We start from the raw sequence: 20,373 nt of genomic DNA on the forward strand, positions 1-20,373 counted from the left end.
GCAAACAAGAGCCACAAACAATTCTTGCCATTTGTTTGTACCATCATATCCAGTTAATCTCGCCCATCTGGCGCCTTCCACCATCTTTCATTGGCACCGTGGAGCCACTGTGCTCTTCCTCGCTCCTCCTGCTCCTCCTCCTCCTCGCCGCTCCTCCTCCTCACATGCTCTCGCAGCACGGTGACCTTCTGTGACGTGTGACCGGCGGCTTCTGTCCTTTGTCTACTAACAAGCAACCACGCTGCTTTGTTGTGCGTTGGCTCGCTGCCAGTGGCCCCCCTTCACACACACACACACACACACACACACACACACACACACCAGCAGCTCCTCTACCTTGCCCCCCCCCCCCCCGCCCCGTCTTTACCTCCTGGAGAGAGAACACACACCCAGGTGACCACAAGAAGCGTTTCTTGTTCGTATCGTCACACGACGGCAGAACCACAGTTTTGTGTTTTCTTTAGTTTTTCTCTCAACCCAACGACTGAAAGCAGAAGAAGAACGACTCGGCGGCAGATCGTCGACCTCCGAGTCTCGCTGTGCTTCAAAGAAAGTCGTCTCACAGGGAACCAAACGCCTGAAAGGCAGTCGCTCTGCTGCTTAAAGTGACTGGAGGTGAAACAGAAAACTTTGACTTCTCTTGGATGTTTAATCCAGTTTGAAGTGTAAGTCTGTTATTGATCCCCGTCTGCGGCGCGGCTCTGATTCACTTTCCTTGACGCACCGAGACTCGCTGATGGATTCACACTTTGTAGAGTTTTGCACATGAAAGCGGAGTTTTCCTGTGACGTGGCCCCCGTGGCCCCTCTTGTGTTGCAGATCATCCTGAAGTAGGCGTCGGGACGGGACCGGAGTGTCACCGCGCTGCGCTGGGAAGCCCCCATCAGCCCCTGTGTAAATACTACCTGGCCTCTCCTGGGGAGGCCCAGCAACCTGCATGCTAAGGTGTCACACGGACAACTGCAGCGCCGCTGAAACACACGAACACCACAACAACAACAACAGAAATATATTATATGTATCGCCAGAAAAAAAAAAACAAACAAACACAAAAAAAAGTCAAAAGTACCCTGATGTATAGACGCCACATAGACACACTATAGAGGCCATGTAACCGAGGGTCCGTCTATTTATTCTACACACCTGGACAGGAAGCCGCCACAACCGTCACGTCTCTCTCCGTCGACGGGCTCACGTTAGGAGAAACTCTCTGGAAACGTCTCGCTTTGTTTGGACGAGAGGAGCTCAGAGACGTCTTCAGTCGCTCTGGGTTCAGGTCGCTTCGGGACGACGGAGAAAGTCGTGGCCATCGTGTGTGTGTGTGTGAGAGTGTGTGTGTGTGTGTGTCGGGGAAGGTTGAGGGATTAAAGTGCTAAACAAAAAAAACAATTAACAAAAAAAAAAAAAAGCAAAACGGTGCATTTGACGCTCGTGGAGCAACAAGAAGACTTGAAGTTGGGCGGCGGCGCCCGGAGCCCGTCCAGCCCCGCCGCCACCGACGACCCTGTTCATTCTAGAAAACTGTAGAAGTGCCTAAAAAAAAAAAAGGAAAAGAAAAAAGAAAGAAAGGAAGAAAAAAAGATGCTCATTGACGAGAAGTCGGCGGCTGTCAGGAGCCGCTAGGACCTTTTCTGTCTGTCCTCCAGGGGGCGCTCCGTCGACGTGACGCCACGCCGGAGGGACAAAACAACAAGAGACTAACGACAAATCAAAAATAGCTTTGTAGGACGTCTGGTGTACCATCGTTTCTTACTATGGGTTTGTAGTTTACATGAGGAGCGAGAGGAGAAAAAAGCGTATTGTAAACCGTGTAACGTACGTAAAGTGTCTCTTACTTTGACGGTTTATATTCATGGTTTTAGAAATGTATTCAAAGTTATTTAAAGATTTGTGTTGTGTCCACTATCCAGGTATGTTCGACCCCCCCCCCCCTCTCACCCCCCCGCCCAGAAAACACACAAAACAAACACAAAAAAAAACAACACCTGAACATTCGTTTCAAGCCAAGATTGTAATTTCTTTTATTTTGTAATGGTTTTAACTGACAAACCTAAATTCAGTGTAACTTCATGGTGCTTGATCCACATTGACAATCCACAACCACATTGGGAGGAAACGTGTCTGTCAGTCGTTTTTCTTTCGGGGTTCCGGTCGTCTCCTCATCCACGCCCGGTTTGTCGCTAATCTTCGTGGCAGGTGGTCAAAGTTCTATTTTGTTGTAATTTATCTTACTCTTGCTCAAATTTTAGTCCGATACGATGTTGTAAACTATTCTATTTTGACATGAATGTAATTTATTGAGCTGTGCTACGTGCTGCACGGTCGGTCGTTTTTAAAAAACAAAACAAACAAAAAAAAAAAAGGTCTAACCCCGTCAGGCCAGCCAATGAGGAGCCGCGCACACGCCTGAGGGGGCGGGGCTTAGTGGAGAGCTCGCCCGATCTTTTCTTGCCTTCTCATCGATTATTAAAGATCTGGGCGTCGCAGTAAATGGCCATAGCTATAGAGTCGCTTGTGTTGTTGGACAAAAAAAAAAAAATGTTTATTGTATAGATGACATTTTACCTAAAAAAAAAAAAAACTTCTGGAAAATCTTTTAAAAAAAAACTACAAAAAACAGATGTACTTTTCACTCTAGTATAATAGTATTTCATAACAATATTAAGTTGTTGCCGTGGCAACCAAATGTTGCGATTACTAAAGTTGGGTATTTTTGTAAATGGCATTGTTAAGTTGTTTTATTTCGTTTGTTTTTTTGCTAGAACACTGTACACAAGGTAGATTGTAAAGAAGATATGAACATTTCTTATTCTTCACTGAGATTATGACGACGGCGTAATATTTTCATTAGCAACGGCCTGTATAGAGCTGTGACTGTAACTCTTAGAGGTTTACAGTCATCTATGTTACATAGATTACATATATATATATAAATATATATATATAAGAACTAAATAATCTATAAATTAATAAGTTGAGATGTGAAACTCTTCCCCTTGACGACGGAGACGTTTTAAGTTTTAGGATTGCACTTTTCACCTTGTTTTCACTTCCTTCAGAGTTAAATCAACCGGGTAATAATTTCTGATTCATCATGTTGCATGGATAAAACAATACTTTGTTTTTCTTACTAGACGATACCGTGAATGTTTCTAATGGGAGGAAAAAAGAAAAAAGAACTAGAGAAGACCCACAATGGCCCTTGTGTATGGAATCCTACCGAGATGTTTGTTTTTCTTTTTAAATGTGTTGGAGAAGATTGACTGATGGTTAAAAAAAACAAAAAAAAAGGACAAAAAAATGGAGGAATATAAGCACTTTCTGAGCAGTTGGTCAACTGAGCAGACTCAGCTTATCCAAACTCTTTGCCTTATCTTGAGTCCATCGTGCTTGAGGTTTTATGTTTCTGACGGATCTCTTCAGGAGCCGGGACGCCGTCTCGCCCCTCAGACCCCCCCACCCTCCCCCCCCCCCCCCCCCCCCTCCGTATAGGACGTGTACCTTTATATCTTTTTAAAAAAAACAAAAGAAAAACAAGGCGTCACAGAGCCGGACGGGTGGCGACTGCCACGCAGCAGCCGGCCTCTCCTCCTGCCGGAGCTCCGGTCCCGTCGCCTTACACTGGAACTCTGGAGGAGCTCACAGCTTTAGCCAGCAGGGGGCGCCACACCGGAGGCCCTGGACCGAGGAGGCCTGGGGCGTCGTGGCTGCAGTGAAGCGAACCAACAGTAAAAACAACATGTGGATGATTTTGACGGGAAGACCCTCATCGGATTTATAGTTTCACTGTAATCATTTTTAAACGTATTCTTTTGTTTTGCATATATTTTATGTTTCTATAGTCGAATGTTTCTTTGGTTCCAGCGAGATAGTGTAAAATCTATTGAAAGAATGAAATAAAGAAAGTGAAAGGACGCCTGTTTGTTTGTTTGTTTGGGGCGTTGTTGCTCTCGGGGGCCCCCTGGTGGTCAGTGGAACCCAGAGCTCCCGAGGAAACGGCGATTTAAAGCTCAGCAGCATCAGGAAGATGAGGATGAGGAGGAGGAGGATGAAGGCTGGGACGGAGCTCTTCCATTATTTATCTTCTGAGTCACTTCCTGTTACTGTTGGGAAGCAGTTTGGGGGGGAAAGGACTATGAGGGTTTATTAATACCCCCATGGTGACGCACCAACATTTATTATCATTTTAGTAAATCAGGAGGAAAAATTGCACCTGAGTCAAAGTTTTTTAACGCTTTAAAAATAAAAAGATGTTCAGGATCCTGTAGAAAGTAAGTTTCACTCATTTTCTCAATTTGCAACAACAGTTTACATGAAAATGACCTGCTATTGCAGTTTTTTATAATTATAGTTCGGTATAACTTGATATTCTCTCATCATGGATGTATTATGACACTTGTGATTGTTGGCCGGTCATGTGACATCGATCTTTACCACATTAGACCACCAGAGGTCACTGTATGACGGAACGCGACCGGTAAAAAACATGAATATGTATTTAGAAAAAGGAAAAACATAGAAGTGGAATTGAAAGACATCTGGACAGGGTTTATCAATATTTCACGGAAGCTCGCATGTGTTTTGCACACCAGTGTGTAAAGCAGGTCGCCTCTCAACTGAAAGGTTGCTGGTTCAATCCCAGATCGAAGAATCAATTAGTGACATTTGCTGATTAGATGTTTCTATTGTAAAAGTGGGTTTTTCATGTCTTCTTTCTTTATTTCCTCCCAGTGAAAGATGAGGTGAGTCTGTGTGACTGCAGGGCCCTCATCCTCTCTTCCTCTCCTCCTCCTCCTCTCTCCTCTCCTCCCTTCCTCCTCTCTCCTCCCATTCTCCTCCTTCTCCTCTCCTCATCTACTCCCTTCCTCCTCCTTCTCCTCTCCTCCCTTCCTCCTCTCCTCATCTACTCCCTTCCTCCTCCTTCTCCTCTCCTCCCTTCCCCTCCTCTCCTCCTCATCCTTCTCCTCCCCCTCCTCCTCTCCTCCTCCCTTCCCCTCCTCCTCTCCTCTCCTCATCTACTCCCTTCCCCTCCTCTCCTGTCCTCCTCTCTTCTCCTCCCTTCCCCTCTCCTCCTCCTCTCCTCATCTACTCCCTTCCTCCTCCTTCTCCTCTCCTCCCTTCCCTTCCCCTCCTCTCCTCCTCATCTACTCCCTTCCTCCTCCTTCTCCTCTCCTCTCCTCCTCCTTCTCCTCCTCCCCCTCCTCCCCTCCTCTCCTCTCCTCCTCCCTTCCCCTCCTCCTCTCCTCTCCTCATCTACTCCCTTCCCCTCCTCTCCTGTCCTCCTCTCTTCTCCTCCTCCCTTCCCCTCTCCTCCTCCTCTCCTCTCCTCCCCTCCAGTGAAAGATGAGGTGAGTCTTTGTGTGACTGCAGGGCCCTCATCCTCCTCTCTTCCTCTCCTCCTCCTCCCCCTCTCTCCCCCTCCTCCTCCCTTCCCCTCCTCTCCTCCTCCTCCTCCTCCTCCTCCCTTCCCCTCCTCTCTTCTCTTCCTCTCCCCATCTCCTCCCTCCTCTCCTCCCTTCCTTTGTCATGTGGCACTAATCAGCCTCCATACATTCCAGGAACTCGCAGCATCAGTGGACGCGCGCCGCGTCGCGCGCTGACTCCAGAGGCGTGGATTGATCCCCGGTTTCTCAGCCCTCCTCTCCTCCTCCTCCTCCTCCTCTCCTCCTCCTCCTCCTCCGTGCAGGGACATGTAGCCTCCCGTTTTGTCGGCGCGGACGAAGATGTGCGGCGTTTCTAATAATAGCCCGTGTTTCCTGCGGCGCGCCGCCGCGTCGCTGCATTATGGATGCGGGTGGAGCGGCGTCCCGTCCGGGTAGCGTGGGAACGTGTCAGTAGGTCCATGTTCCAGCAGCAGCAGCAGCATCTCCTGCCTCCTTCCTCCTCCTCCTCCTCCTCCTCCTCCGGTCCCGGTGCCATGCCCGCAGTGTGAGGCCGCCCTCCCGGAGACGCTCCCCGCCATGCGGGAGTACAAGGTGGTGGTGCTCGGCAGCGGCGGGGTGGGCAAGTCCGCGCTCACCGTGCAGTTCGTCACCGGCACCTTCATCGAGAAGTACGACCCCACCATCGAGGACTTCTACCGGAAGGAGATCGAGGTGGACTCGTCGCCCTCCGTGCTGGAGATCCTGGACACCGCGGGCACCGAGCAGTTCGCCTCCATGCGGGACCTGTACATCCGGAACGGCCAGGGCTTCATCCTGGTCTACAGCCTGGTCAACCAGCAGAGCTTCCAGGACATCAAGCCCATGAGGGACCAGATCATCAGGGTCAAAAGGTCAGTCCGTCTGCAGACAAAGGGCCGTTCAACGCGGTCCCACCTGGAGGGGTGCCCCGCGGAGCCCTTCTGGGGCCACTGCGTTTTCTTTGTTCTGCTCCTGACTCGTGTTAGAAAGCGAGTCAGGCTCAGCAGCACCTTGTCGTCAGGTGCAGATGCATCAATAAGAGTGTTGGAGTCTTGGACGGGCGATGACATCATTGAAAAGTGAATATTTCAGCACCTCCAGGACCAGTAATCTTAATAAAATAGTTAACAAAGGGAGTCCCTACAGCACTGTGCTGCTTCATTTGTCTGAAGGTCCATTTATTCCTGGTCCTTTCACACCCTGGTATTAAAAGCTGTCGCTCATGGTGATGTCGATGTTTTCCTCTCACTGCTCCACTGACATGGTTTGTGTTGTTCTGCTTGATATTAACACTCATTTAGGAATATGTAAGCACCTTGCTGTCAGTTACAAATCAAGAGGGTGGTGTTGATTTGAAGAGGCGACGACAGCGTGGAAATATGAGTGTAACCACAGCATTATACTTGCTTATCTTCTTCATGCAGTCCTTATTTATCACAAGCAGCCCTGATTAGCATATTTTAGTTTACATGTTGTCTTGGTCTTATGAAAACCCGCCGTCCTCTTGTCAGTCGTACAATCTTCCCCCGAAGGCCCATGTTTCCCTCCCACGCTATGTTCCAGTCTCAGAAGTGACAGAAATGCAGAGGAGTACCCCCTGGAGCCCCCCTCGGGCCACCTAACTCTGAGAAAAACACCCCCCCCCCCTCCTTCCTCCTCTTCCTCCTCTTCCTCTGTCCTCCACGTCTCCGTGAGAAGCTGCCACCCGCTCATATGTTCTTCATCAGAGCTCCAGCTGCAGCTCACCTGTCATCTATCAACCCGGTGAACTCTCTCTCTCTCTCTCTGTCTCTCTCTCTCTCTCTCTCTCTCTCTCTCCCTCTCTCTCTCTCTGTCTCTCACACATGACTAACTCAGGATGGGCTTTGATCACTCCAGTCCATTACTCAACAAATCCACTGAGCTCATCTCACGGCTGGAGGAGAGAGAGAGAGAGAGAGAGAGAGAGAGAGGGAGGAAGAGAGGGAGAGAGGGGGGGGGGGGGAGGGGGGAAGAGGAGCAGGGATCTTTCCCGTTGCTTCTGGTATTTTTGGCCGACTGCAGTTTTGCATGTGAAGATTTCTTGTAGTTTGTCCTCTTGGTGATGGGAAACAGACGACGCGGGGTTAATAAGATGATGTCCCATGACTGGTGGAGACAAAGGAGTCTGCTGTGTGACGTCAGCCTGCATGGATTCAATTTGAACGTCCTGGAGGCCTAATGAATACTGTTGCTTTGATGTTTGGGCCAATAAATGTGATTTTTTTTTTCATTTGTTTAAAGATGTAAACTCGTCATGTTGCAGTTAAATATGAAGAAGCAGCGCAGCGTCTCATTATCAGTCACCTCAGAGTAGGAGACGTCACATCTGGCCTCCTGGGCTCGTCTGGTATCTGCAGCCCGGGTCTTCGCTTCGGGGGGAAGATTTCCCCGCCAGAGGGTTTCCAGTGGAGCCGCTGCAGCGTTTTGCAGCGGTGGAGCTGAAAGAGGGCGAGCGTCACTGCTGACGAGGCCGCATGCACCAGGGGACTCCTCTGAAATTAATAATATAGTGGAGCGGCGCCGGCCGCCACCCAACTCTGCTGCACCAGGCCGCCCTCCACCCCTCCACCCCTCCACCCATCAATATTTCATCCTTTTATTTCACACTGCTGTGGGTTTCAAGCGGGGATTCTTCCCGTCAGTGAGGAGGAGCAGACGAGCAGGAGGATTCAGAAGGAGATGGAGAAAAGACCCAGTCTGGACGGTGATTCTGGCCTCGTCCTGCTGGAAGCATCACTGCAGGAAGCACAAAGTGATTTTCACTGCTTGTGCCGTTCTGATCCTCTCCGGGGTGTTGAAGTCTTCTGGGTGTCCGTCTCTAATGAAACAATCAGCTCCTGCTTTCCATTAGCCCCCCCCCCCCCCCCCCCCCCCCCCTACTCCTACCCCCCCCCCCCCCCCCCCCCCCCCCCCAGAACTTGTTGCTGAGCCAGCAGCGACTCAGAGCCTCAGTGTGGAGAACTTAATGGGATTGTGTTGTGTTGGAAGCCAAGAAGACATCAGGCCTCCATTAGGCGCTGGTATAAACCTCACGATGCAGGAAGTGCAGCCTTGTCCTGTACACTACCCCCCCCCTAGCCCCCCCCAACCAGCAACCAGCAGATCACTGCTATCTGTGAGAACATCAGGGTGTATCCCTCCACACGGTCCAATAACCCCCCGGGAGGAGGAAGTGCGTTTTTCACGCTGCACTGATGCTGTGTCTAATAGCAGGAGGTGAGCAGCGCCATCACTACTGGGGGGGGCGGAGCCTCCAGGACGCCGTCTCCCAGGGGGCAACGGGGCAACTTCAGGCCTGTGAAGTTGTTTATCTGCTAACCGAACTGTGTTCTGACCCGATTCGCCAGATTAACATCTGAATGGGAGTTTTTGTTCTGCATGTAGCTTTTCCAGGGAGCCCCCCCAGAACCCCCCCCTCCCTGGAGCCCCCCCCGGAACCCCCCCTCAGTGGACCACCACACTGTTTACTCATAGATCCTGTCTCTCCTTCCTCTGTTGGCCACTGAAGTGTTCAATGCTGGCGGGAGAGGAGTCCCCCCCGGAGCCCCCCTGGAGCCCCCCCAGAGACACTAAACCTTGGAAAAATACTTTGTCCAATTAACCCAGCATGTTTAAAGCCATTAGCCAAAGTGTGTGTGTGTGTGTGTGTGTGTGTGTGTGTGTGTGTGTGTGTGTGTGTGTGTGGCCTGTTTACAGCATGGATGTTTTTTCACACATCTGCTTCAGATTTGTGGTTTGTGTTCCAGGTTACAATAGTTCCTCCCGGGATTTAGAGTAAAACCATGTTTGCAGGTTTGAATCCTCTTATCGGTTTTAAGATGAATATATCAGGATCAGAAGGCAAAGGAGTCCCGCCTGGAGCCCCTCACGGCCCACTGAACTTTGGAAAAAAAGGATTTTTGACTAATCCTCTGTGAGAAGGTAACATGTCCTTCCTCGTCCTCTCGTTGCAGAAGTGACTTGTGGCTTTAATATTCCTGTAAAACACCACATAAGAATCATTCCCAGCGTCACAGTGAGGCCATGTTGACTGTTGTCGCTCTGCCTCCACTGTTTCCAGACTCTTCTGGAAAATAGAATCATAAACGTAGAGATCAGATAAAACGTTTTTTTTTTTTAAAAAGAAAAGAAAAGATGGAATCCATGCAGCAACTAGAGTTTTCCTCTGTGTGGGAATGAAGCTGCTGTTGTTGTTGTTGTTGTTGTTTCCTCCCGGGAGCGGCGCCAGCTGCTAATCATCTCCAGATGCTTTAAAGATGGCCGCCAGAGAGTGAAGTCACCGCCGCCGTTTAGCGCAGCAGGTATCTTTAATAAGTCTGTTGTGCCTCGAGGCCCAACGCCACATGTGGCGGCCATGTTGGTTTGTGAGTCAGCAGACGTCCCAGCATGCAACGCTGCGATAGAACCTCCCATTAACAGGAAAACGGCGGCGCCAGGAAACGCTCGGCGTGTTTCGGCATTTTAACTCTTTCACTGTTATTTTTTTTATTTTTTTAGCTTAATGTTGAACTTGTGGGCCAAAGTGTGGATTTGTTTGGAGGTAAAGTCCTGATATTTCTACTATGTCACTTTATTTCTTGATCAAAATACAAACTCAACACAACAATGATCAATGATGACGAAGCTCGGTCTGAAGTTTGAAGATAAATTATTATAAAAATTGATGAAAATTAAGGTGAAATTCTCCCGACCTGCAGAGTTTAAAGTGTAAATATGAAGAATCGGGTTGAAATAGTTCATTCCTGAGTTCAGAGTGAATCAATAATGAACGATGTCGGCCGATGAATCCCAGCGCTGAGCAGCTGCAGCTTCCCCTCGCCGGGCGGCGGCGGCGGCGGCTTGATGCTGCAACACACAGTCTCTCTCTCTCTCTGAACTCCTCGCCGCCGCCGCCCGGGCGTGGCGACGGCGGCGAGCTGCCGGCTGCCCTCCGGGTCTGTGGAGTTAAATATAGAGTTCCTCCTGCAACCGCCGCTGTCGGGTGCTCCTTCTGTTCACACCCTGCAGACACTGACCTGCTGAGGTCCGCTGTGTGTGTGTGTGTGTGTGTTGGTCAGTGCAGCGGGGGGGGGGGGGGGGTCAAGCTGCAGGGAAGTCTGGCATTTCAGCCTCTCGGCTTGTTTGTGGAGCAATTAGAGTGAAAATGGCCTCCATCATTTATGGTTTTTGAGGAGCTGCCCCCCCTCCTCCTCCTCCTCCTCCTCCTCCTCCCCCCCCCCGCCCCCCCCCACCTCACAGCTCGCCGAGGTGTTCCAGCTCTCCTCCCAGCTGAGCGACGTGGCATCAGGCCATCAATTTGCCGATAAGAGTTTCTCAGTAGCAACAGTGGATCAATAAGCACAGCTTCAGGAGCACTTAGGGGTCGGTGGTGGTGGTGATGGTGGTGATGGTGGTGATGGTCAGTGATGGTCAGTGATGGTCAGTGACGGTTGGGGCTGTTCGCCGCTCGCCGTCATTACCTGCCTGACACCATCATCTTTCTCTAATAATTCAAGCAGAGGAGAAATGAAGGAGTGTTTTCATCTGGGCGTGTTTTTTGTTCATTTTCTCAAAAAAAAAAAAAAAAAACATCTTCAAAATGATGATGTCAGAGAGTTTATAAAAAAAAAAAAAAGAAACAACACCCACAATGCAACAGTTATTGGAGAAACAAGCTGCTAGCTCGTTCTAAATGCTAGCTCTCGTATTGTCACGGTCGTCATAGCAACACCTTTTAACGTGAACCACATGATTTTTAGCAGAAGTCTTGAACTGAAGCCACTTCCTGATTCGTCAGTCACGCTCGCCATGATTTCCCTCCGACCCCCCCACCCACCCACCCACCCACCCACACACACACACACACACACACACACACACACACACACACACACACACACACACACACACACACACACACACACACAGAAAAGCCCATTAGCTTCATTCAATTATTCAATAACCTCTGACCGTCTGGTTTTCTTGTCTTGAGGCCGCGAGGCGAGACAAGCGGGGTTAGGGAGCGTCCTCCATCCTTCCTCCATCCTTCCTCCATCCTTCCTCCCAGTGCCTGATGGGGGCGCTGCAGGATGCATGGAGGGACGAATGTAGCCCCCCTGCTGGGGGGCAGACGAGGCCACTCTTATGGTTGGACACCCTGTCTCCGTCCTCACGACGCGTCTCTGTGTCCCGCAGGTACCAGCAGGTGCCGGTGGTGCTGGTGGGGAACAAGGTGGACCTGGAGGAGGAGCGGGAGGTGTCGCCCGGCGAGGGCCAGGCGCTGGCCGAGGACTGGGGCTGCCCCTTCATGGAGACGTCGGCCAAGAGCAAGACCATGGTGGACGAGCTGTTCGCCGAGATCGTGAGGCAGATGGACTTCTGTCCTCTGCCGGACCGCCGGGAGACGTGCTGTCCCGCCTGCAGCATTCAGTAGCAGCCGCGACGCGACGAAGGGCGGTTTTGGTCGGGTTCTGAGAAGAAAAAAAACACGCTGGTGCTTGGACTTTGTCTGCCTGCTCTCTGCGGTGGGCGGCGACGGGCGCCGCCGTTCTGGGAGTCGTAGGGAATCACTCACTGAAGAGGACGGGACGGGTCGGGAAGGACGGAGGACCATCGCTGTGAGTTCCCGAGGTCGAACGCCGCGGGCAGAGGGGACGACGGCGCCGACGGCGGCCATCGCTCCGGGCGGCGGCGGCGGCGGCGGCACGACGTCCAACGCTTGTCGTTTTCATTTTAATGCACTTTGGTGACTTTTTGACGGTGCAGGACTCTTGAAACGCAGCGGCACTGTGAGGGAGGCGTACCGGGAGAGCAGCCCAAACATCTGCAGACCAATGAATCAATGAATGAATGAAAAGAATGTCCATGAAGGAGACTGCACCTTTTTAACCTGGGGGGGTGGAGGGGGGAGGGGGGGGGGGGGCGTCCTGCAGCAGATCCCAGAATGTCGACACGCTGCGGGCGAAGAGTGCATGAAGTCGTACAATCAGTCGCACCCAAAGAGAGACTCCGTCGTCTGTCAGGCTTTGAAATGTACCGACACTTTTCTTCACACCTTGAAGACGATGATGCAACTGTGCAAATGCCTTGTTCCATGTATGAAGTGACCGTCAGTGTGTAGCTCATCGACAGGTTGTCTATCGTCACCTCTGATATGTTAGTGGTTCAGTGTCAGAAACACTTATTTTCAAGAAAAAAATAAACCTTTATGCACAAGGCCGGTGTGTTTATTCACCCTCTGGCTCTTTTCCCTCCTTTTCATACAGTTTGCACTTTGTGTTTTTCAGCAGTGGTCTGGGCTCTTATCTCGCCCCGCATCCAGATGATTTATGATGTTTTGTTCCTGCGCCTGCCCCCCCCCCGGCCATTAAGTCCCCAGAAATCCAACGAGCATTTGTCAAATGCGCCGCACCATTACAGTCTATTAGTGGATGAAATCGGGGATTTGTGGGACTAAAGATCCACCATCACAGGTTTGGATTGTGTCCAATCAGTTTTGGAGATAAATTGTGCACCATCAATAAAAAAGTGCAGTGAAAGTGTCTTATCGTGTCTGAAACAAGGACTGGCCAGAGATAAATCGCTGCTTTGATGAAAATATTGCTGATATACATGTTTTTTCCCTCTTCAGAGTGCAGTAAATATTGCAGGTTTTTTTTTAAGGGTGGATCTGCAGGCCTCCCCTCAGACCAAGCTGCTGAGCTCTGCTGATTTCCTGGATGGCAAATTGGATCAGGACACGAAAAGGTATGCAAACGACCCAGAATGAGCTGATCCACGTTAATAAACACCGTTTATACCAGTCTGGAGCAATAAAGCATATTGTGTCTTTATTTATGTCTGAGATGCAGATCGACTGTATATTTCCATGATCACTCAACCTTTGAGTTGAAATAGTTTAATTAAATTACTCGATGTTATTTTTTTAAAGTCCAAATGGCGTCAAAAACAATAAATTCCTCAATAAAGTGTCTCTAAAGTCTCATATTCGTCACTTCCATTGAACTGCACGTCATCAACGCGACTTCCAACAGCGCCCTCTGCTGCCCGGAAGAAGAACTTGCACACCGGAAGCTCCGCCGCCGCTGCGGAACTAACGCCGCTGCTGGAGGTTCCCTCCGGACTCCTTTCACCGGAACACACTGCAGACATGGCGTCCTTCAGGAACCGTCCGTGACAGAAGTCGACACTTTGACTCGTATTTGCCTGTTTTACCGCTTTATTTCGTGGGTTTCGCGACGAGTGTGCGGAAATGGCGAGCAGGACGGCTTGTGGAGTTTTTCAGCGCCGTAAGTACTGAAATATGTTCGTTATCATTGTTAGCATGTTAGCCGTTAGCTTGTTTCGACTCTTCTATCTTCGGCATCGGAATAAAAACTCTTAATTATGCATTTCTGTGCCTCTGACTCTCGTTCCTGCGCGCTACATTAGTTCATTTAATAACTATCGCTGAGGTTCATGCATATTCATGTATGACGCCACCGATAATTCGCTCCTGACGATGTTTGTTGTATTATAGTAGCTGATGAGTGAAGCTGAAACTATGAGGATCTTATTGATGGTTACAGACGATAACAATTATTCTTTACAAAAACAATTTATGATTAAATCAAGTTGTTTTGTAGCTTACAGATTAGTACAAACACACCTATTGTTATTCAAAAATAAATTAAAAGATCATATCTGATTTAATTTGAAAATAGTTGACATTATGATAAAAATACAAAATAATTGCAGGCTGTTGCTGTGTGAAATCTTGCCGAGACAACCGCGTCCTCTCTTCATAACGTCGCTGCCTGGGGTTGAATCTTTACAGGCTTCACGTCCGCCGCTGCCGCAGTTCGGCCGTCGCCGGCTGAGATCCGCGGCCGGCGTCACGCCGTCTTCTCCAGGGAGCAGGCGAGGCAGCGAGCCCTGTTCCCCCGCGTGGAGAAGATCGAGGTGTCCCTGCAGGGCCCGGGTCTGGACGGCACGCTGCTCGTCATGAACCGAGGGATGTCCACGCCGCTGAGCTGCGCCCGCCGTACGTCAAACACCAGCAGAATCTGGGGGTTTCTACACTCAGTCCTCGCAATAATCTCGTCTTCTGTTTTTTTTTTTTGTTGTTGTTCTTTTTTATCTTCAGATCTGACCGAGCATCATGTCACCAACTCGGCCTTGGCTCTGGTGGACGGGGAGGCGTGGCCTCTCAACCAGCCCCTCACACACTCCTGCACACTCTCCCTGCTCACGTTCGGGGACAAAGACCCAACGTTGGTCAACCAGGTACCGGGACGTTTCACACACAGCCTGCTTCTCCGTCAGCTCCTGTTTGGGTGTTTTTAACCGTGACTTGGCGCCGTCCCTCCAGGCGTACTGGCGTTCGTGCGCCGCCCTCCTCGGCCAGGTGCTGGACACGGCGTTTAAAGACGACTACGGCGTGGAGCTGCTCGGCGCGCCAGAGGTGCCGGGTAGGAGATCCACCTGTTGTTCACTGGTATTCCTCTGAGTGTGGTTGAAGACTTGCTCATGGGCGCTTTCCTGCTGCAGTCACTTCAGGGGCCTTCTGCTGCGACGTGGCCCTCGACCCCCAGCTGGACGCGTGGACGCCCTCCGAGGTGAGCGAGGACGAGAGACAACAGCTCGCCGCATTTCATGAGTTTGTAGTGAGAGAAGTGAGTGTGTGGTGAGCGTCCTTCAGCTCTGTGTGTCCCCTCAGGAGGCGCTGCGCTCTCTGACGCGTGGCGCCCAGCAGCTCATCCACCAGGACCTGGCCTGGGAGCCTCTGGAAGTGTCCCTGTCCGTGGCGCTGGAGGTTTTCTCACACAGCAGGCGAGTCCGGCCGCTGCTCGGCCTCCTCTTTTCACGACTCGCCTCCTCTGGTCTCATGTAGTTTCTGTGTTGCAGGTGTAAGCAGGAGGAGGTGGAGCTCAGAGCCTCACAGAGTCCTAAAGGCAGCGTGGCGCTCTACAGGTAACGCCCATCATTTTGCTCCATCCGATCAAGAAGCCCCCCCCAGACCCTAACCATGGATCCTGCTCTGTAGGTGTGGCGACCACGTGCTGGTGAGTGGGGGCCCCCTAGTGGCCAGGACGGGCCTGTGCTCGCAGTACGAGGTGACGGCGGTCCACAGCCTGGGACCGGGACCCGGGGGTCTCCACCGCAGGGCCCAGGGCCTCTCGCTGCCTCTGCAGCTGCCGGTAGGAAAACTGCTTCTACAGTCTGTCACGTTACAGCCACAGATAAATACATTTAATTGGACAATTCATGGAGGAAAATTGGAGTTAATGTCAGAGGAAAAGCTACAGAACTACGATAGAAGTGTTTAGATCAAAGTCCAGACTTTATTCCAACTGAGCATCGATCCAAATCTGTTAAAATCAGAAATGAAGCACAACAGACTGAAGCTGCTCCACAAAGGACCGACTCACACGGAGGAAGACTTTCCAGTTTGTTATTGTAACAGTTGAATTGTGTTGGTCTGTCACATAAAATCACAATAAAACACATTTACATTAGTTGTACTGTGACCAAGGCTTTTGAAAGTGACTGTATTTTATGAGCAGGAATGTGTAAAAGCACCTGCACTTTTTATTCTCTTCCACTTTGTGTGATATAGAAGCTTTTTAAGTCCATGTGAACAAGAGAACTGAAACATTGCACACATTTTCGCACCACATGCTTATTAATAGATGCAGACTATCTCCTCACAAGTCACATTTTATGGATTTTAGTGAAGAATTGGCTGGTTTATTTATATAGAATGTCTTTCAAGCACAAGATGATTCAGAGCACTGAAATGACAAAAGGTAAAAATCAGATAATGGTTACAAACAGTGAAATAAAGATTTCTTTAAACAAAAGAATCACAAAATAGTTATATGTTATTAGTTTTGAACCGTCATAGAGCATTTTACTGTTATTTATGATGCACTCTCTCATCTGAGGGGATTGAAGAAATATATGTTTTTTTATGTGCAATATGTTTGGCCAGGGAGAATCCATTGTTTACTAATCAGTTGTTTTTGCAGCCACAAAGTTAAAGTTAGAAAACTTCACACACGTTGACGTTGAAAAGTGTCATATTGTCCAGTCGGGGGTCAAACATGCGTCACCGACCAAAAACATCCAGCAGCTTTCAACGTGTAAAAAAATATAAAATATGAGCTGCAAACTTCCAATAACTATTGTTCTCAACTTGTCCACTGGGGGTCGCAGTTGGAGCCAGAAACTGGGCATAAAATTGGCCTCTAATTGCAAAATGAATAAATAAACAATAATAATAAAGCGACAGGCTGCACATGTGTTCATGACAAGCAGCAGCTGATTGAACTTTTGACATAAATGCCATTTTTGCAGTGAGTTTTGAGGATTTCAAGTTTAATTTTCTGTTATTTTTAGTTCCTGGGTCCAACGTGTCCCCTGGAGTCTTGCTAGCTCAGTGTGGTGTGTGTGTGTGCATCATGTCCAGCAGCCCCCCCCCCCCCCCCGAATGACCCCGGGGTCCGTCACGTCTGTTTCCAGGGGAGAAAATAAAATAGTCCACCTTGTATTGAGACGCTGAACAAACTACTCCATCAGACTAAAGATAAACTGTGACATTCACATGTCCTTGTGATGTTGAACATTGTTGTGCATAAAGATGCTTTATTGCCCCCCTCCCGTCCCCCCCCTCCCGTCCCCCCCAGGCTCATCACACGGTGTGGAGGAAGCTGAGGCAGCGGGCGGAGAAGCTGGTAAGAACCACAGCGCCACTCGGGGGTTTGGGGGCCGGAGACTCGTCCAAATGAGCGTCTGCTGCGGCAGCCAGGGGTTCGGCTTCAACGCCGCCGCTTCTCGCTGCTTTGCTTTATTATTTTTGGCAAAAGCAGCGAGGAGTGAAGCATTGTGGGCCGCGGTGAGAAGCAGAGTCCCGATGAAGGGCAATCTGCTGCTTTGTGAACATCAAAGAGCAGACGAGCCACAGAGGAAGTATTTTTAAACCCTCCAGGTTCAGCCTCCCCGTCGGCCGGCGTGACATTTCCACTGATGAAGAGTCTGAATAAACGGGTTTGACTGCAAAGAGACGCATAAATCCTCGCCATCAAACCGGGCGACGAGTTAATTTTGGACGGAGCCATCGAGGCGAATACATTCTGCTGCAGTGTTTCTGGCATCCTCTGCATCACTGATTGCATAATGAAAAGGGAAAAAAAAACCAGTAAAAAATAGCGGCTCATTAATAGACACACTTGATTTGGCAGCTGATGACATGGCGCTCGCTGGCCTACATTGCATTTCCTCTGATCGCGCTATTCTGGGACTTTAAAAGCAGCTCGCGGAACCGGCGGATGATTTGGATCACGTCTTGGGATTTTAGCATGCGGGGCCGCAGCGGCCGCCTCCCGCCACCGGGGGTCAGCGTTCCTCGGTCCCGCCCTCTCCCGCCGCGGCGCCGTAAAGCAAAACCCAAAGTTACCCTGAAGGACGTTTGTGCTGAAGGAGGAGGAGGTCGTTTGAAACCACAAACACCATGAGTCACCGGGATGAAGGCTTCTTCTTCTTCTCCTCCTCCTCCTTCACCACATCGGAGCGTCTCCGTGAGGCCGATGTTTCAAACGTCTCCCAGAGTTACGACCAGGAGGATCTTATCTCCTCACAGCTCTGGTATTTCAGTAACGCTGCTTCTTACATGAGACACGAAACGTCGACGCCTTGCAGTGAAACTTCAGGACCAAAGTAACGAGGCATTGTGAGAGGTTTACCCCCCCCCCCCCCCCCCCCCCCAATACCCCAGTCCCCCCCCCCGTCCCCTCCCCCCCATACCCTCCTCATCCACTGTTCAACTGGTAGTTTTCAACCATCAGTTTTCTCTTTCTTTTCCTTTCTTACTCAGGTGGAGCTGCCCGAACCTGTAGAATCTTCTCCACCGCCTCCGTCTGAGTCAATTCAACCTCCAACACACCAATAAACACACACACACCCCCCCACACACACACACACACACACATGGTTCCAATTATCTGACTTGTTTAATAAATATGTTTAAACATGATGGATCACTTCAACATGTGTTTTTGTTTTTCTTACTTTAGCTGGAGAGTGAAACTGGACACTTTTATCAGCAGTGTGTTCAACAACATCCCTGTGTGTGTGCGTGTGTGTGTGTGTGTGTGTGTGTGTGTGTGTGTGTGCGTGCAGCTGCTGTGTCTCCTCACTCGTCAGACAGGTGCCTCAGTGTTTTTCCGCAGTGAGGAAGCTTCAGCAGGATTTCTGCCTCAGAAATGTTTCAGAAACTCCAGATTCTGTGCAGATTGTGGCGGGTGGAGGTGGGTGGAGGCGGGCGGAGGCAGCTGCTTCACCTCGCCGGCCGCTCGCTCTGACAAAAGCGCCCCTCTGAATAATCCCTCTTGTTATTTGAGCCGCTGTAGTTTGTGGAGTTCACGTGACGAGTGGAGACGCCGTTCATGTTGTCACTCCTCCACCAACGTCTCCATCAGGACGGAGGAGTGGACCGGTGTGCAGCTGCTGCTGTGGCTCAGCCCCCCCCCCCCCTCCTCCTCCACCCCCCAGGACGTCCTGCCAGAGACACACCCGGGACATTTGCCTGGGACACCAGCAGCAGCAGCCGCTGAGATGTTTGAACCGGAGCCTGAATTCCTGCAGTGGAGATGTGGAGGCCTGAGGTCCAGCAGCAGGTCCTCCGTCACACTTCATACCACACCAGTTGTCTGATTCATTTAACCACACGCCCTGGAGCCCTGGAGGGTGTGAGCACCAGTTAGGAATTCATGATTAGAATGCCAAAACATTACTAAAACGTCCCATTGAATAGCTTTGCTTAGTGTTTTCTGAGAGAATGTAGTTTAATCATGTTAATTCATCACTTCGTCTTCTAAAAGTCTGTCGTTCTCCTGCTTCCAGGTTATAAAAGTGTAATACCAGAAGAAATATTTAACCCTCCAGAGAGAAATCATTGAAATACTGATCAATATTAGTCATTTAAGCCTATTTTAGCACCTTTTCTTCACAGGTTAGACCAAATCAACATGTGTGAGCCTCTTATATCATCCAGAGGTCACATAGAAACACACAGTTCTCCTTTTCAGTGAAAAAATTATTGAATTCTCCATCATTTCTGCAAAATCATCTTAACAAAGTCCTCCATTTTTTTTTTTGTAAATATTTGTTTGCGGCTAATGGAAGATATATAACTTCCCAGAAGCATTGGAATATTTAGCTAAAAGCAGATGTCCGTTTTATTTTCATTGCCATTTGTGGTTTTTACACTGATGGAGTTTGTTTCTCAATGTAAAGATGGAGAAGAGTTATGGTGAGGAGAGAAAACCAAGTAGTCACACAAAACAAGTCAAATATATGAAATAAAACCCTTTGATAAGCAGATTCGGGTTCAATGAGACTCTTATTTTGAAGTTCTCTCACTAATCAGTTTATATTTCTAAAGCCTCCAGGTCATGTCAACAGGTTCACTGTGACGTCATCCGGGGGGGGGGATTGTACCCTGGGTCGGCCGGTTCTGGCCCTCGAGCCTCATGTTGGCACGTGATGGAGAGAAAGTCCTGAAGACTTTTGACCCGCTGAGGTTTTAATGACCGCCGCTGCTTAGAGAGCTTTTCCTGCAGCGGCAAGTCCGGCTAAAGTAGGGCTGTAAAGCCGGGTCAGTCCCGGTGGAGGACCCCGGTGCCCTGCCCGGTGCCGGTGAGCTGTGCGCACGGTGCGCGCCGCGCCGCGCAGTGCCGCGCCGCGTCGCGTCGCTCGGCCGTGCAGTGCGCGTCTCGGACGCGGCGCTGCGCTCTCGGCGCTCCGCCGCGCTGCTCGTCAGAAATCCCTCCCCGCCCTCCGTCTCCACCTCCGTCTCCACCTCCGTCTCCACCTCAGTCTGCACCGAGCGGCACGCCAGGAGGACGCGGGACTCTCATCCACGTCGAGACGCGCCGTTTCCCCGCCAGGACCGCGGACCTCCCGGCTGATCGGTGCCGGAGTTACGCACACC

At 50.2% G+C, this 20,373-nt stretch overlaps 3 protein-coding genes across 11 annotated transcripts in view; all 3 read left to right on the forward strand.

Annotated features, from left to right (window-relative positions):
- Nucleotides 1–2,563, forward strand: part of mbnl2 (muscleblind-like splicing regulator 2) — a 37,920-nt gene extending 35,357 nt beyond the window's left edge. For all 9 annotated transcript variants that reach the window (XM_080519869.1, XM_080519874.1, XM_080519871.1 and 6 more), the window contains one exon: nucleotides 820–2,563. In XM_080519869.1, the coding sequence (XP_080375995.1) occupies nucleotides 820–944 (125 nt within the window). In that variant the 3' untranslated portion in view covers nucleotides 945–2,563. The remainder of the gene's footprint in view (nucleotides 1–819) is intronic.
- A 3,007-nt stretch (nucleotides 2,564–5,570) lies between these two features.
- Nucleotides 5,571–12,607, forward strand: LOC308147627 (ras-related protein Rap-2a-like). The gene is made up of 2 exons (XM_080519891.1): nucleotides 5,571–6,274; nucleotides 11,598–12,607. Exons 1-2 carry the CDS (start codon nucleotides 5,961–5,963, stop codon nucleotides 11,833–11,835), a joined length of 552 nt encoding a protein of 183 aa, XP_080376017.1. The 5' UTR covers nucleotides 5,571–5,960; the 3' UTR covers nucleotides 11,836–12,607.
- A 932-nt stretch (nucleotides 12,608–13,539) lies between these two features.
- Nucleotides 13,540–18,418, forward strand: mrpl39 (mitochondrial ribosomal protein L39). Its single transcript, XM_080519878.1, has 10 exons — nucleotides 13,540–13,690; nucleotides 14,218–14,424; nucleotides 14,527–14,666; nucleotides 14,752–14,851; nucleotides 14,931–14,998; nucleotides 15,100–15,212; nucleotides 15,288–15,353; nucleotides 15,427–15,580; nucleotides 17,069–17,116; nucleotides 18,256–18,418. The coding sequence occupies exons 1-10, from the start codon at nucleotides 13,654–13,656 to the stop codon at nucleotides 18,328–18,330; spliced, it is 1,008 nt and encodes a 335-aa protein (XP_080376004.1). The 5' UTR covers nucleotides 13,540–13,653; the 3' UTR covers nucleotides 18,331–18,418.
- The last annotated feature ends 1,955 nt before the right edge of the window (nucleotides 18,419–20,373 follow it).

Source organism: Blennius ocellaris (genome assembly GCF_963422515.1).
Source record: "Blennius ocellaris genome assembly, chromosome: 24".
NCBI lineage: Eukaryota > Metazoa > Chordata > Actinopteri > Blenniiformes > Blenniidae > Blennius > Blennius ocellaris.